Source organism: Salarias fasciatus, chromosome 2 (genome assembly GCF_902148845.1).
Source record: "Salarias fasciatus chromosome 2, fSalaFa1.1, whole genome shotgun sequence".
Lineage (NCBI taxonomy): Eukaryota > Metazoa > Chordata > Actinopteri > Blenniiformes > Blenniidae > Salarias > Salarias fasciatus.
In genome coordinates, this window is record NC_043746.1 from 5,017,810 (window position 1) to 5,034,380 (window position 16,571).

The 16,571-nt window shown below is 50.3% G+C and overlaps 1 protein-coding gene across 5 annotated transcripts; it reads right to left on the reverse strand.

The window, feature by feature from the left end:
- Nucleotides 1-904: 904 nt before the first annotated feature.
- LOC115406519 (centrosome and spindle pole associated protein 1-like) lies at nt 905-11,530 on the reverse strand. 5 transcript variants are annotated; one of them, XM_030116633.1, is made up of 27 exons: nt 11,408-11,530; nt 10,919-11,055; nt 9,840-9,906; nt 8,702-8,805; nt 8,566-8,628; nt 8,304-8,491; nt 8,110-8,210; nt 7,768-7,864; nt 7,636-7,693; nt 7,265-7,554; nt 6,408-6,526; nt 6,170-6,329; nt 5,955-6,063; nt 5,314-5,461; nt 5,114-5,239; nt 4,931-5,043; nt 4,708-4,857; nt 4,486-4,629; nt 3,785-3,898; nt 3,641-3,707; nt 3,442-3,559; nt 3,194-3,333; nt 2,993-3,097; nt 2,875-2,915; nt 2,383-2,440; nt 1,496-1,596; nt 905-1,403 (listed from the first exon to the last, which is right to left on the reverse strand). In XM_030116633.1, the coding sequence occupies exons 2-27, from the start codon at nt 11,042-11,044 to the stop codon at nt 1,137-1,139; spliced, it is 3,174 nt and encodes a 1,057-aa protein (XP_029972493.1). In that variant the 5' UTR covers nt 11,045-11,055; nt 11,408-11,530; the 3' UTR covers nt 905-1,136. The 5 variants fall into 5 exon arrangements, with proteins under 5 accessions (XP_029972493.1, XP_029972501.1, XP_029972509.1 ...); XM_030116641.1 differs by having other exon boundaries at nt 5,314-5,455; nt 8,566-8,631; XM_030116649.1 differs by having other exon boundaries at nt 3,194-3,288; nt 8,566-8,631.
- Between the last annotated feature and the right edge of the window lie 5,041 nt (nt 11,531-16,571).

The window sequence follows — 16,571 nt, forward strand, 5'->3', positions numbered from 1 at the left end:
CACTTCCACAGCATCTTCCAGAACATTCTCGCAAAGTGACAGCTGAGTTTGCTCGTTCTCTCTGTGTGCACGTGGCGGATTGTCTTCACGTTCATGTGAGGATAATTTCAGATTGTTTATAGTATGTTTTATAGTATGATTTATATATGTTCTCATTTGGTCGCTCTTTCATGAAGAATTCACTCCATTCACACTTGGTAATTCGTTTCTGTTGGGGAGATTAACCAGAGGTTCGGTGCATTGGGGCTTCGTTTTTTTATTTAAACCGTCTGGAAAAGGTTTGACAGACACTCTCTCAATCACTCCTCTCTAAACGTGCTGGAGTGTCTGGGAACAGATCTGAGAGGTGATCTACAGACGAGTCGGATGAATAAACCAACCAGATCTCAGCGGGGGTCCAACAACAAGCTGTTTTCACTGCTGGAAGCCCCGAATAATGTAAAACTGCAGGAAAACCAGCGAGCGCGGCGCTTCGCCAGCAGCACAGCCACAGCAGACGTTCATCCTGTCAGTTAGCCTGAAACCACTGCACGGAAATCCAAAGGCTGAAGAGAACAAGTCAGCTTCATAATAACACTTCAACACCAACGCTATGTCAGGTTTCAAACCAGAGTTGTTAAACATAAAGCTTGTGGGCCAAAACTCGGCCAGCAAGAGGCTCCAGAGGACCAAGCAAAATAAAAATTTCAAATAAAGCAGCGATGGGTTTCTTGCAACAGAAGGTTTAACCAAAAATGGTTTTATGTTGAGACTGTTGTCATTTTATGGAGAAACTGTTTGGTCTCTTGAAAACGGACTTCCTCATAAGTAATCCTTACAATATCCTCTCCACTGTCTGGGTCCACGTGCACGGTGACAGACGGGCCCTTGAATACGGAATGAAAGAGCAGACAGAAAATACAAACAATAGAATTTATTTTGTTAAAAAACAATCTCATCATTGAAATAAATATGGTCTCTCAGACTGGAGGATCTCAAAGTGAGAAAATCCCTCCAGGCTTGACATGATCACATCTCCACACAGACACCGTGATGCTCTGTCCTCTGGGCGTTAGTCGAAGCAGTTAAGGCACCGTTCAGTCGGGGGGGTCAGTGGGGGGTCAGTCGGGGGATTCAGTCGGGGGGGATCGGGCTCTTTAAGGTTGTTTGAAGCTCCTGAAGGTGTCGGAGCTCCCCGGCCGGGTCCAGATGTCGGCGTCGTCCGTTTCTCCGGAGCTCTGCCGGTCCAGGTGGAGGGAGAAGCGAGGAGGCGGGGAGTCGTTGTCCGACGGGCCCGGCGGTCCCGAGGGAGCGTCCACGTGTCCGCGCTGTCCCAGAGCCACCAGGCGACGCCCCCTGCTCCAGCTCGGCCAATCGCTGAGGGGCTTCACTTCCTGCGAGGGACGGCTGGAAGACGCTCGGTCCTGAAAGCACACCGAGACAACAGGAAGACTGAGTCTGTGTGTGTGTGTGTGTGTGTGTGTGTGTGTGTGTGTGTGTGTGTGTGTGTGTGTACCTGCTGACTCTGCCTGTTCATCCTCCTCCTCTCTCTGGCCGACAGGAAGCGACTCTTCTCCTCTTCCGGGGTTTGAGGCAGCGACGAAGCCTCCAGAGGATCTGAGCACAGAAACAGCAGCTTCACTCACCTGGACGGAGGCGCTGGAATCTCACACCGAGCGCGAGAAACGGAACCTTTCATAACAATTCCTCAAACATTTCTACCAATAACAGTAGAACGTTTGTGGAACGTTTCCTCTGTTTTGTTCTCTGTTGAATCGTATAACTTCATAAGGTGATAAGAGGATGACAGATTCACTGACGTCTTAAAGTTCTGAATCAATTTACTTCTTGTTCTGTAAGTGATGATCAGTGGATGTTTTTGAAAAACAGATCAACATTTTGTTAGAATTAAAGAAAAAAAAACCCAGCTTAACAAGTTGGAGCTGAAATTAGTTTATGCTAAGATACGAATTAAATCCGGTCTTCATGGCAGTGCCGTGTTAAAGAATCCTCACAGGGTGAGACGGGCTCCGAATTCTGGAGTTTACTGTGAAAAACTCTGCAGCTCTCTGACACCAAGTCAAACATCCGAGGTTCTGTTTCCACGGCAACAGCTTCCTGTGGAACCGCAGAACTTTCAAGGCTTTTTGTGTTTCTGTTCACTTGAGAACGGAATCAAAACGGAAAGACGCAATGAGTGAAAGAGGAAAGAATGAGTAGCGTCGTCTGGCTGAGACGAGAGGAAAAGGGCACCGATCAGAGTCTGGATCACGGTCTAGATCAGGGTCTGGATCAGGGTCCGGACCAGAGTTCCGTCGGTCGGGTGACCGATTCTCTTTGATCAGATATTAACTGATCAAAGAGACAGAAAATCCTTCTCCTTCAGGAAACAGATGGTCTTACCGATGAAGGCGCTCTCTGACTCCAGCAGAGACCCTCGAGCTGATCCCATCTCAGTCCTCTGCAACACACACAGACACACACACACACACACACACACACACACACAGGAATATTTTAGACTGCCGTGTCAAACACGTTAGTCCAGGAGCCACTCTCAGTCTGGAGAGGGCCGGACTGGTGAAATAGGTGAAATAGAGCCATAATAACCTTTAGATTGAAGTTTTTCTGCGTTGCGGTGCAGAGCATACGTGATGAAAATGTCGATATTTTCACAAAACCAAACAAATAACTCCAGGAAATGACCAGAACCTCAATGTGGAGGCAATTTTAATGAAACCTTTTTCCGGTTTCTGTTGCATCCTGCATGTTTTAAGACACTCCCTCTTACAATTTTCTCAGTGCCTTGGTGGGCCACATTGCAGACGTGGGCCAGTTTTGGCCCACGGGCCTCATGTTTGACGCCCCTGCTTTAGGTGTTTTAAAATGGCTCACCAGATAATCGTGTTGCCGCAGCGGAGACACGTCAGAATAATCTGCAACCGAGCAGAGACATTGCGTTAAAGTCGTGACTCGGCGTCGAGCACGGGGGTCGAACCGGACGTCTCCGTACCGTCCTGGACGGTGGACCTGCAGCTGCCCGCCTGCTGAAACGGGTCGCCCAAGTCCCGCCTCTTCCTGTGGGACACGTCCTCTTCCTCTGGCCGGGACTCTTCGTCTGGACGGGAGGACAGCGGTCAGGACGGAAGGCGGCGAGGAGCCACAGGTGGGCGGAGCCAGAGGCGGGCGGAGCCAGAGGCGGGCGGAGCCTTACCTGAGAACCTGAGCTGCAGCGAGTCGTGGATCCGCATCAGCCTGTGAGGCTCCAGGGTTCGGGCGCTGGGCCTCCGGACCGGGACCTGGAGTCGTCTGCGGGCCATTTCAAACACATCCATCACGGGACGATCGCCACGTCTGAACACACAGCGCCGCATTAGACCGACCGCCGCCGCCGCCGCCGCCTCTCCTCTACCGTGAAGGGAATCTGTCTGCGGCTAAAACGTGAGAGTGGATAAAGCCCACCTGCAGCTGGGCGGAGAGTCCGGCTCCTCCTGCTCCAGACGCTCCTCCAGGACCGTCTGCTCGTCGTACAGGTGTCGGCGTAGGCGAGCCAGCGCCCCCATCAGGCTGTCCTGATCGCCTGAACACACGCGGCGCAAACGCTGAGCCTCGAGCCACAGTTTGAACATCGTCTCGAGCCGGCGCTCCCGGTCGGGTTTACCTGCAGCTCGGAGCTGGTTCCTGCGAGCGGGGACGGGAGGGGACTGCAGGCCGGACAGGGAGCGATCCTGGGACAGCGGGAAGAACCACGCAGTCAGGACGGGGTGAGGGCCTCCAGGAGTTCTGGACCCGGAGCGAGACTCACGGAGGGGGGGGCCGCCGAGGCCCGGCTGTCCGCCGTCGGGGGCCTGGGGGTGTAGCGGTGCTGCCGCTGTCTCTTCTGCAGCGTGGGGATGGGGGGCGACGGCTCCCGGCAGACCTGAGGACCGGGCAACAACGCACACCGGAGTGAAAACGTTCCGCTTCCATTTGAGAACATCGTGTGTCAACAGGCAGGAGGCAGCTACACAGGGGATGCTTGAAAGTGGTAGTTTGCATGTTTCCCCCTGTGGTTCTGGCAGTTTGCTGTCTCAGTGAAGACCAGGTTTCAGAAAGAAAAAAATTATTTAGAAAACCTCTGTTTTTTATTGAATTTAGTGTTAATGTATTCATGATCTGCTGGTATTTTTTATCAACCGAACTGTGGAAATATTTCATGATGCACAAAACTTTATTTATAACTTCGTTAAATAATTTCAAGAAGTTTTTTAGTGAAAAAAAATACTGCCGGTCAACTAACACTGAGCTGTACTTGTGATTTATTCTTCATTTTTTCCTCCCTTTTAGCCTTTTTTCTTCTTTCCCTTTCTCTGTACTGATAAATCCTTCTTAGTTTCTTCCTGTGTAACATTGTCAAGTAGTTTTTTGTTTTTTCCGGTTTTAGCAAAGCCAAGCTGTCTCATCCTTCGTGGTGAAATCCTGCAGAGATGAACGGGTTGAGTGTGGGTGCTGAGCGTGACCTCTGACCTCCTCCACCCGGGCCTGCCTCTCCTTCTCGTACTGCCTCCTCAGAGCTTCGTTCTCCTTCTCCTCCGCCTCCTTCTTCTTGCGCTCCGCCTCCCTCTTCTTCTGCTCGGCCAGCTGCATCAGCTCCTCGTTCTTGGCCTTTTGCTGAGGAGGCAGAGGAGCGGGAGGTGAAGGGGGCGGAGTCAGAGGAGGGGGGCGGGGCTCCGGCTCTCAGCCGCTCACCTCCATGTCCTTCCTCCTCTTCTTCTCTTGCTCCTCCTCAAACTCCCTCTGGATGCGAGCCCGCTGCTCCGCCAGCCTCCTCTCCTCCTTCTCCTCCTCCAGCCTCTCCCGCTCCCTCTCCTCCGCCTTCTTTCGCATCTTATCCTCAATCTGAAAGCAGAGGGTGATCAGGAGACGCTCCCTGAGGCCGCGGGCGGCGGCGGCGGCGCCGAGCGGCTCTTACTTGCTGACTGAGGTAAGCTTTATACATATTGCGCTCGTGCAGCTGCTGTTTGCTGGGCTGGCTGGAAAACACTTTCCCTCTGGCGAACTGGGACGTCGGGACATGAGCGAAACCTGAAGCACAAGGTAACGGTCACCGTGGCGGTCCTGGACTGAACCCTCAGCCTTTAGGGGCCTGCAGTACCAGAGACCCGGTCGTTGGGGTCTGTCGGCTCCGCCCGGGGGCCGGCGGGGGCGGCGGCCCTCCTCTGCCACTGCTCCGGGTTGCTGTAGGCCTCCTCGTTCAGCTTGTGCATCTGGTTGAGGTCGGCTGGAAGCAGAGGGGGACGGGGACGGGTCAGAGCGGACGCCTCCTGCCGGACTGGGCCCGGCGTCTGGACCTACTGATCAGGTTCCCGGTGCTGTCTCTGAGCGGCGCCCCTCCTCCGCCCCGCCCCCACGGCTGGTACTTCCTCATGTCGGCCTCCAGCTGGGCCTCGTAGCGCTCCCTCTCCTCCCTCTCCCGGCGCCGCCGCTCCTGCTGCTCCTGGATCTGCGGCAGAGGGACTCGTCAGTCGGCGGTACGAACACACGGGGGGGGGGGGGGTGGAAGGCTTTAACCCGAACACAGCTACAGGAGGGAGGAGGGGCTTTTCTCTCTCACAGCCACACCGAGGCTTAAAGGCTGAAACTGAACCGAGCCATCCAGGTAGAAGCTGGGTGAGGGACGGACGAGCACAGGCGGGCGGGATCTAAAGACGGGGTCTCTGCTCAGCCTGGCCCTGAGCCAGTTTACCTTGCTGTGAGGCTCGCCGCTCCCTCCAACCAAAGCTTCCTGCCAACATATCACACTGGCATGCAGTTTAAAGCTTTCTCTTTTTAGAAGCACCTGTAAACTACATCTGAGATTCAGGACATTAAATTTCTCTCTTCGAAGGAAAACATCAACGGTTCAGACGTAGTTCCTGTGTTTAGTAAATTCTAATTTACAATAAATCCAACATTTCCAGAGGACTGTGAGAATCCCGGGACCAGCCGCGGCTCACCTGCTGCTTCAGAGCGTCTCGGTAGCTGTGGATCCTCTCCCGGCTGGATCTGGGCACGTCTGGAGCCAGACTCCTGACGTGAGAGTCGACGACGGCGTCTGCGTTTAACCTGTCGGAGCAGGACACCGGCGGGTGTCAAACATAAGGCCCGGGGCCAAAACAGGGCCGCAGGAGGCCGCAGTGGAAGCAGAGAGAGAGCGGAGGGCTGGACTTACAGCAGCTGAGGCTCCGGAAAGCTGCTTCCACTCAGCTGGCTGTGAGGACTGTGGGGCCCAAACTGGCCGGGCACGGCGCCCCCTGGTGGGCAAGTCCAATAGGACACGGGGAGGCCGGCTCCTGGGACTCCCGGGACTCCGGGGACGGACAGATGACCGTCTGGACAGAACAACGGGACGTTGATGGCACTGCTGAAGCGACGCGACCCCCCCGGCGCCCCCGGAGAGCAGAACTCACAGCAGGCCGCGCTCGGCTCCAGCAGGCCTCTGGAGCCGTAGAAGAGCTGAGGCTCGGCGTACGGACTCCTGTAGGCTTCGCTCAGCGAGGACGGAGGATGAGGAGCAAACAGGGGGGTTCTGGGGAGGGACGGGCGACACACATTCCCGTCAAAATGAAGCACAGAGCCGAGCGGTCTCACTGCTGCGGACCACTACCATACGCACAGACAGACAGGACGGGTTTAACACTGAAACACATATTTTCAGGTTTCTTACAGTTTTTTTCTAAACTATCAGCTTTACTTGCTCATGAGTTACTGCTTCAACTGCAGGATCTCATCTTTTAAATGTTGATATCACCACATAATCTGGAAACTTTAGAAGCTCTTGATTTCCACAGTCTGGAAAACCTTCTGGAAGAGCAGAAGATGAATTCAGATTCCTGCATTAGTGCTCATCTGGCGTCTGCAAAACTGTTCCACCCCATAAAGTCTTTGGTTTAAATTTAGTGTTTTGGTGCGTTTTTGGTGCTATTTCTGTAAAATAAATTAAAAACTCAGTGTTTCATTGATCTGTCATCAGCGGTATGAACCAGTAGATTTTGATGGATTAGGAACTAATTTATACAAGTTGAAAGACGAGTCAAACAGCAATAAAAAAAGGCATTTACACTCCAGAGAATACAGAAAATGAATTAAATTGAACTCTACTGATTGAAAATCAACATATTTTAAGCACCAAAGGAATCTAAGTCACATTTCTCATCTTCAACTGAGACGATTTGTTTATATGATCAAAAGATCTGCGAGAAAATAGGAAAAACAATCTGAGAGAAGTCTCAGTGGAGGAGAAAGGAGGAAGTCTCTGCTCCAGTACCTGTGAATGTCCATGACCGAGGGGAAGGAGGGGGGGACGGCGTGGCTGTTTGAAGACAGCCGGCCTGCGCCGAGGCCCCCCGGGGCCCCCAGGCCCCCCAGGCCCAGGGCCGAGCTGTACTCCAGCAGAGGGGACTGGAAGGCCACGTGGGGCTGGTCCGGAGGGGGGGCGTCTCTCTCCCGGACAGCCAGCGCGGCGCTGCGGGGCGGGGGCCGCTCTCCGTCCGCCGCCGGCTCCGAGCCGTGCAGCTCTCTCCTCCGGCTCAGGCCGAACTGCCTGATCCTGTCCGGCTGGAGCGCCAAAACAGACAACCGCTGTGTCTCACCGTCTTTCCTTTAAATTCAGCCACTCACGCCCGCGGTTCACTCTACCTGCTTCTCGGGGTCGTTCGCTCCCGTCGCAGCCACTTTCAGCTCCAAGTCTTTCTCCCTGCAACAAAACACCAACAGTCTGAGACGTCAGACGACGGGCGGGCTGCGTGGCGAGGAGCCGGGAGGACGAACCTCTTCCTGTTCCGGTGCTGCTCGGCGATCTGCTCCTGCAGCTCCTTCCTGTAGCGATCCTTCCTCCTCTGGATGAGCTCGTCTGGATCGGCCGCTCCTGGAGAGGAGGGACCCCGTCAGATCGCTCCAGCTCCACTGCAGCCGCTCTTCATTCCTGAACTACATCTGACCTGCTCTTCTTCACACTTCCTTGTGTGTTTGATTGTACATTATCTAAGCTGTGCTGCACTCAGCTACAGGACTGACTGGCATGTTGACCAGCGATGTTTGGATTCATTCATTCATTCACTGCGTGAAATGCAGGATTCCAGACGAAGTAAGCCTTCTCTCACTGAGTCCTACCGATAATGAGACCGGTGGCAAACTCTGCCTCCTCGTTCCTGCTCAGTGCTCTGGATCGCCGTCCATCTGTGGCGGTGCCTGAAGGAATAACCCTCCTGTCCCTGAGGGGTGGGAAAAAAAAAGGAAAAAGGTTCATTTCATCCCTCCTCTGTACAACTAAAACATTTAAAGGGATGAGAAGCAGCTCCCAGGACCTGCTCTCCATCCCAGCTGTCGGCCTCCTGTCAGACTCGGTGTCCACCCCGACGTGTCTGAATCTCCTGCCTGCTGCTGGCTCCAGCTCTTCCTCCTCCTCCTCCTCAGACTCCGGGTGCAGGAGGCGCAGAGGCCCGTCAGACGCGCTCCTGTCCTCCGTCAGCGTGGCGGCGTCTCTCTGGCCGCTCTGCAGGAAAGTCACGAGACTTACTGAGGAAAGCTCCGGCGGATCAGGAAGACCTGGCGTCTCCGCGGACTCACCTCCACCGACACGCCGTTACTCAGGTGGCTGAGGGGTCTGGGCTTCACCGGCTCAAAGTGCTTCTTCTGAAACGCAGCGTGGAGAAGCTGAAACCTGAATCGATCTACCAGAGTGAGCCCGAGAGGAGAGAGCTACCTGAGCCACGAAGCGCCGGTAGTCCATGCGGAGCTCCTTCTGCAGCCTCTGCTTCTTCCTCTCATACTCCACACCGAGGGGCAGACCCACGCTGCAGCTCTCCTCTGACCACACACACACACACACACACACGCAGTTCCGTGATAAAACTCTCCGGCATTGGGAGCTTCCTGTAACGGCTGCAGCTCGCGCTTCCAGAGCATCACAACCAGCGAATGGAGCATCTGAGCTGCTTTCCTGCTTTATACTGGAGGAAGTTTGTCCTGTCAGATCCAGAGCATCTCCACAGAGCAGAACACACTCAAAACAGGACTCAATGTTACAAACTACTGGAGATGGAGTCAATTCTAAACACAATCTGATTCATGAAACGGTGAAGACGAAGAGGATTACCCTTTATATTACAGGTATCTGCTCTACAGCTCTTATCCGGGGTGTCAAACTCATTCAGGCGTCACAGACAAGCTCAATCTGGTCTGAGCTGGTCTGGACCCGTATAGACAAAGCAGTCTAGTTCGTATTATGATCAGAATAACTTATCAAATTCCAGACATGATCTTTAATGTGGAAACATTTCTCTATCTGTCTATTAATTCTGATCACCTGAACTGACTCACCACAGGACACAGACTAAAGTGCGCCCCTGGTGGTTAAATACATATACTGCAGTTAAAGGTATAATTTCTGAGGCGGAGGTGCCGGATTGGACTCTCCAGTGGGCCGGGTCTGGCCCGCAGGCCACACGTTTCACACCCGTGTGTTAAACTAAATTAAGTGAAAAAATCCTTTGCTGACACATCAATCTCTGAAAGTCACCAACATCTAAAAATAGGAGAAATCTGACACCAACAGTTAAATTTTGCCTCCAAATGCTGTTAAGAGTCAGAAAGAGAAAAACACTTGAATGCAGACTCACTGTAAAAAAGAATTACTGCTAAAACATGAACATTCCTCCACCTGACACCTTCCTGAAATTTTGAAAAACTCAACTAATTTCTATCATATTATTGTAATTAGATTAAAAAAATATTTTAAGAGTGAGAAAACAAAGTCAATAATCATAAATAACACTGCAACTTTTTTCAAGTTTTCTTTTCTTTTTTTTTTAAATAAAGAACAACATAACAAATGGTGGTACCTCTTCCCTGTGTGGCAGACCTGGGGGGGATATTCTCCTTGGAGACGTAGCCTCTGTCTGGTTTGGCCTGTGCATCAGAAACAAGAAGGAAATCAAGCATTAAACACCAGATCCAGCACAAGTGATTCATCCTTTTTCTTTCTATCATCCACACAGTGTTCATCACACCAACCCCGGTCTTCCAGAACGCTATCTGTCCATATTACACAACTTCATCCAGCTTCGGTTCATGCAGGGATGAAGTTTATCTCAGTTAACTATGATTAAAAACTGGCAATTGGAACTGCAACGATTAAATCCTCGAAGAAATAATTGTCTGTTTAATATGTGAAGGATCATATTCTACAAGGAAAAATGAGATGTCTTGAGGGCCGAGACTATTCAAAGCTCTAAAGAGAAAAAGTCAGATTTTGAAGTGGAACGTGGCAAACAGGCATCCAGAGCAGAGACTGACGGTCAGGAGTAATGTGTCTCTTTGTGTTGGTGAGCACTCCGGATGGGCTGCAGCTGTCTGACACCACGAGAGCACGACTCTGTTCCTGGAGAACCTCCACCCTGCACGTTTTAGCTCTCGACAGGCTCATTACTGCGCTTCGTCAGGCGCTTGGTGAGGACACAGTCTTTTGATTCAGGTGTGTTGAAGCAGGGAGAGGGGTGAGATATGCAGGACAGGAGCTCTGCAGCGCCATGGCTGTGCATCCCTAATTTTTGTTATGTCTGTTGAATTGAACAGATAACTCCTACCAGTGTATGAATCCATCCAATCTTTCTCTCTCCATCTATCTCCAAACCTGAAAAGCAGAAAGTCTCCTCCTCTGAGTCTGGTTCTGCAGACGGCTCTTTAATCATGTTCAAATTGAGCTTTTTTCTTCGGCTGTCTCCTATTCTCACTGGTGGTTTTCCTCTCTTGAGGAGACCTGACTGCGTTGTTAGGGTTAGAAACTGAACCGAACTCCGTTCGATCGTCTATAAAAGATGAATGCATGCAGAGAGAGGTGATCCTTTGAGTCTGTGCTGCATGCAGGTAACAGCAGACTGTGTTTGGAGCCAGTGCCGTGGCAGCCGGGCAGCAGACCCACCTTCATCTCCATGTAGGGGGGGTCGTGGGATAAACTGGCCTTATCCTCGGCCACCCTCGCCTTGCGCTCCTTGAGGAACTTCTCCAGCTCGTCGTCCATCTCCACACGGAGAGATCCAACCGCCATCTCCACACTCACTGCAGCAGGCAAGCCAGAAAACAGTCGTACTGTGTCCGAGTGGCTGACAGCCTCACTTCCGGTCCGTTGTTAGGACAACCAGCGCGTCACTGTCACGGTCCTTCCCGCTAAACTAAGCTAAGCCGCGCTGGCTTCTACAACAACTGGCGACTACAACAAGTAACACAGCGGCTACCAATTAAAACACTATGAATAGTCGGTTTAACGTTCACTTACATTCACTAGCGCGTTTCCTTTTATGAAAAGGTAACGAGAACAAGCCAAACCAGAAGAAAGAAGCGACTCCCGAGACCGCCTCTTCTGCTACTGGATTTCACACTCAGTTATAAATTAATATTAAAATTCACATACCGCCAAGTGTAGATGGGGATTAAAGTAACGAACGCCACTATTATTCAGTTTTATCCAGAGTTTTAGCGACGCCTGCTCAAATATTTGGATTAAGGTACGGTTCGTCACTACTTCCGGTTCCGACTCTCACAGTGAAACACTTACAGAAGGTTCCGCTCTATCTTTTCTGTCTGTTTTATTTATATACAGGACTGTCTCAGAAAATTAGAATATTGTGATAAAGTTCTTTATTTTCTGAAATGCAATTAAAAAAACAAAAATGTCATACATTCTGGATTCATTACAAATCAACAGATATTTCAAGCCTTTTATTATTTTAATATTGCTGATTATGGCTTACAGCTTAAGAAAACTCAAAAATCCTATCTCAAAATATTAGAATATTTCCTCAGACCAAGTAAAAAAAACAAAATTATAACAGCAAAACAAAATCAAACATTTGAAAATGTCCATTAATGCACTCAGTACTTGGTTGGGAATCCTTTTGCACGAATTACTGCATCAATGCGGCGTGGCATGGAGGCAATCAGCCTGTGGCATTGCTGAGATGTTATGGATGCCCAGGATGCTTCAATAGCGGCCTTTAGCTCATTTGCATTGTTGGGTCTGGTGTCTTTCAGTTTCTTCTTGACAATACCCCACAAATTCTCAATGTGGTTCAGGTCAGGGGAATTGGCAGGCCAATGGAGGACAGTAATGTCATGGTCAGTACACCAGTTACTGGTGGTTTTGGCACTGTGGGCAGGTGCCAGATCATGCTGGAAAATGAAATCATCATCTCCATAGAGCTTTTCAGCAGAAGGAAGCATGTAGCATCTAAAATCTCTTGGTACACAGCTGCATTTACTCTGGACTTGATGAGACACAGTGGACCAACACCAGCAGCTGACATGGCTCCAAACCATCGCTGACTGTGGGAACTTCACACTGGATTTCAAGCAACTTGGATTTTGCTCCTCTCCAGCCTTTCTCCAGACTCTGGCGCCTTGACTTCCAAATGAAATACAAAACTTGCTTTCGTCTGAAAAGAGGACTTTGGACCACTCTCCAACTGTCCAGTGCTTCTTTTCCACAGCCCAAGTCAGACGCTTTTTCCGTTGTCTTGAGTTCAGAAGTGGCTTGACCATGGGAATACGGCTATTGTAGCCCATTTCCCGGACACGTCTGTGAACAGTGGCTTTTGATACCTGGACTCCAGCTTCAGTCCACTGTCTTTGAAGCTCCCCCAAATTCTGGAAGCGGCTCTTCTTCACAATGCTGTTAAGCCTGCCGTCATCTCTCTTGGTTGTGCAGCGTTTCCTGCCACATTTCTCCCTTCCAACAGACTTTTTGTGAATGTGCTTTGAAACTGCACTCTATGAACAGCCTGCTCTTTGAGAAATTTTTTTGTGTCTTACCCTCCTGATGAAGGGTGTCAGTGATGGTCCTCTGGACAGCAGTCAGATCAGCAGTCTTCCCCATACTTGTGATTTAGTTTACTGAACCAAGCTGAGTGTTTTTCAAGGCTCAGGAAACACTTGCAGGTGTTTCGAGTTATTTAGACGATTCAAGTGATTAGTTAAAGCGACACTAAGGAACTTTTCAACCTTAATAAAACATTTTAATATCTTTTGTGATGACACATCGACTTACAACGGGTTGAATGACCCCTCTGTCACGGGCTGAGGGCGTCAGTATTGCTTTCACTTGGACTAAGAAACTGTGAGGAGGGTGGTAGGAACCCAGCACACGGCATGCGTCACATTATGATATAATATTGTTTAGCCACCATTAGATTCATTACCTCGTCGCTATCCGTCCTTCACACAGCCACTGGAAACAAATGTAGGCGAGTTCAGTCTGACAGCATGCCACCGGGAGCAGCATTTTACGACGTCACGCACTAGTCCTCATGGGAACTGTAGTATTCCTTTAGGCAAAACACTACCGCTTTTGTCCACTGGCGCCGCCAAAATCAACGGAAACTGAAAGTTCCTTAGTGTTACTTTAAATAGCCTACTAGTATACTTTTTCATGATATTCTAATATTTTGAGATAGGATTTTTCAGTTTTCTTAAGCTGTAAGCCATAATCAGCAATATTAAAATAATAAAAGGCTTGAAATATTTCAGTTGATTTATAATGAATCCAGAATGTATGACATTTTTGTTTTTTTAATTGCATTTCAGAAAATAAAGAACTTTATCACAATATTCTAATTTTCTGAGACAGTCCTGTATCTAAACAGGGGTGTCAAACTCGTGCCAGAAAGGGCCGAGTGGCTGCAGGTTTCCGTTCCATCCAAGCAGGAGCACACCTGACTCCACTCATGTCATCAGGCCTTCAGTGTAGCTTGATGGCATGAGTGGAGTCTGGTGTGCTCCTGCTTGGGGAAACCTGCAGCCACTCGGCCCTTTCTGGCACGAGTTTGACACCTGTGATCTAATACAAGTGTGTATTTTTTTCTTTTTATTTGTCCCTACGATAGGATACATCTTTATATATTAACTAATTTAAAAAAATGTTAAAATATTTAACTTGTTTCGTTTTTACTTTGACTAAAGTAAATGACTACATCTGGATACGTCTTGTTCTATTTTGGGAGCTAAGATATTGTATGACCATTTTTGCTCAGTCCAGATTATTTGTGTCTGATAATGCAGACTCTCGCTTCCTGGCAGCAGAGCTGTGTTCTGGCATGGCTCATTAAGAAAGAGTTGCTCACACCCTCCTCCTCCAGAGGGCCCCCACCCTGTGGAAACACATGTTGCATTCATGACCCTAGAAAAAGAAATCTGATCTAAATCATACAAGGGAGTAAAAGGCAGCTTTCCTGAGGTACTGTTGGGCTTGTTTTGTAAGTTTTTCTCCCCTTTTCTTTTGATAGTTATGCTTCTTTACTCAGATCTTTCATTAAAAGAGATCATGTCATTGGGATATCTTGGTATAATAAACACACTATAAGGGTTTTTCAGTTAATGATCAAGTCAGATTGAAATCTGCGATCCAGCATTGCTTTCTCCCTTATTTGATTGGGCGGACATCAATAAACATTAGTGGACAATAACACACTGGCATATATGAATGTATAAACCGTCTTTACCGCCTGTGCTCCTTCAAACACATTTAATCTTTCCATTATTTTGATTACCGGTATTTAGATTTTGTTTAAGTTGTTTTCAATTCTGAATTATTTCTAATCAAAGGCATCTGGTGTTTTAATTTCCAGTTTCCAAGCAGTGTTTCCTCTGAAACACTGCTTTGTAGTTTGATAAATTTCATTGACTCACCAGGGCTCCGTTTACACTCCCACCAGCAACCACCCAATAGAATTTGACTAAAACCTCTCTGTCTGGCTCAGGGGTGTCAAACATAAGGAGCATGGGCCAAAACGTGGCTGCAAGAGGCTCTATGTTGAGATTTTAGTCATTTTCCATCGACATTTTCAAAAATTAAACTCTGTGACACAATGAAAAAATGTTAGTTTAAAAGTGAAGCTTATTCTGATGTTATTTTACCAGTCCATCCATCCATCCATCCATCCATCCATCCATCCACTTTCCACTGCTAATCTGGGGCCGGGTCGCGGGGGCAGCAGTCTCAGCAGGGATGCCCAGACTTCCCTGTCCCCAGACATTTCTTCCAGCTCCTCTGGGAGGATCCCAAGGCGTTCCCAGGCCAGCCGCAAGACATAGTCTCTCCAGCGTGTCCTGGGTCTTCCCCGGGGTCTCCTCCCGGTGGGACATACCCCGAACACCTCCCTAGGGAGGCGTCCAGGAGGCATCCTAAACAGATACCTGAGCCACCTCAGCTGGTTCCTCTCGATGTGGAGGAGTAGCGGCTCTACTCCGAGCTCCTCCCTGGTGACTGAGCTCTTCACCCTGTCTCTAAGGGAGCGCCCAGCCACCCTACAGAGGAAGCTCATTTCGGCCACTTGTATCCGGGATCTTGTCCTTTCGGTCATGACCCAAAGCTCATGACCATAGGTGAGGGTGGGAACGTAGACTGACTGGTAAATCCGGACGGCCCTTAACAAGGGGCCCCAGACTCCATATTCCCGGAGCACCCCCCACAAGACACCACGTGGGACACGGTCGAATGCCTTCTCCAAATCCACAAAACACATGTGGACTGGTTGGGTAAACTCCCAGGAGCCCTTGAGCACCCTATGGAGGGTGTAGAGCTGGTCCACTGTTCCACGGCCAGGACGAAAACCGCATTGTTCCTCCTGAATCCAAGGTTCTACTACCGGTCGAATCCTCCTCTCAAGTACCCTGGCATAGACTTTGCCAGGGAGGCTGAGGAGTGTAATCCCCCTATAGTTGGAGCACACCCTCCGGTCCCTCTTTTTAAACAGGGGGACCACCACCCCGGTCTGCCAGTCCAGAGGCACCGTCCCCGACCGCCACGTGATGTTGCAGAGACGTGTCAACCATGACAGTCCTGCACATCCAGAGACTTAAGGTACTCAGAGCGAATCTCGTCCACCCCCGGTGCCTTGCCACCGAGGAGCTTACCGATCACCTCGGTGACTTCAACTTGGGTGATGGACGAGTCCACCTCTGAGACCTCAGCCTCTGCTTCCTCTATGGAAGACGTGGTGATGGGATTGAGGAGGTCCTCGGTGTATTCCTTCCACCGTCCAATAATAGCCCAAGTTGAGGTCAAGAACTCCCTACTTCCACTATAAACAGTGTTGGCGGAGACCTGCTTTCCCCTCCTGAGGCACCAGACGGTTTGCCAGAATTTCTTCCGAGGCCGACCGATAGTCCTCCTCCATGGCCTCCCCGAACTCCTCCCAGACCCGAGTTTTTGCCTCCACAACCACTCAGGCTGCAGTTCGCTTGGCCTGCCGGTACCTGTCTGCTGCTTCTTGAGTCCCATGAGCCAACAAGGCTCGATAGGACTCCTTCAGCTTGACGGCAGCCCTTACTTCCGGTGTCCACCACCGGGTTCGGGGGTTGCCTCCACGACAGGCACCGGAGACCTTACGACCACAGCTCCGGGCAGCTGCTTCGACAATGGAGGTGGAGAACATGGTCCACTCGGACTCAGTGTCCCCAGCCTCCCTCGGGACATGAGAGAAGCTCTCCCGGAGGTGGGAGTTGAAAACCCTGCTGACAGAGGGTTCCACCAGACGTTCCCAGCAGACCCTCACAACACGTTTGGGTCTGCCAAGTCTGTC

Coding starts and splice junctions, on each gene's coding strand:
- LOC115406519 (XM_030116617.1), bottom strand. CDS start 11,044: ATGGCGGTTGGATCTCTCCGTGTGGAGATGGACGACGAGCTGGAGAAG. Junction 3,899..4,485: donor GGCAGGCCCGGGTGGAGGAG/GTCAGAGGTCAC, acceptor CCCGGTCCTCAG/GTCTGCCGGGAGCCGTCGCC. Junction 1,597..2,382: donor GTCAGAGAGCGCCTTCATCG/GTAAGACCATCT, acceptor TTCTGTGCTCAG/ATCCTCTGGAGGCTTCGTCG.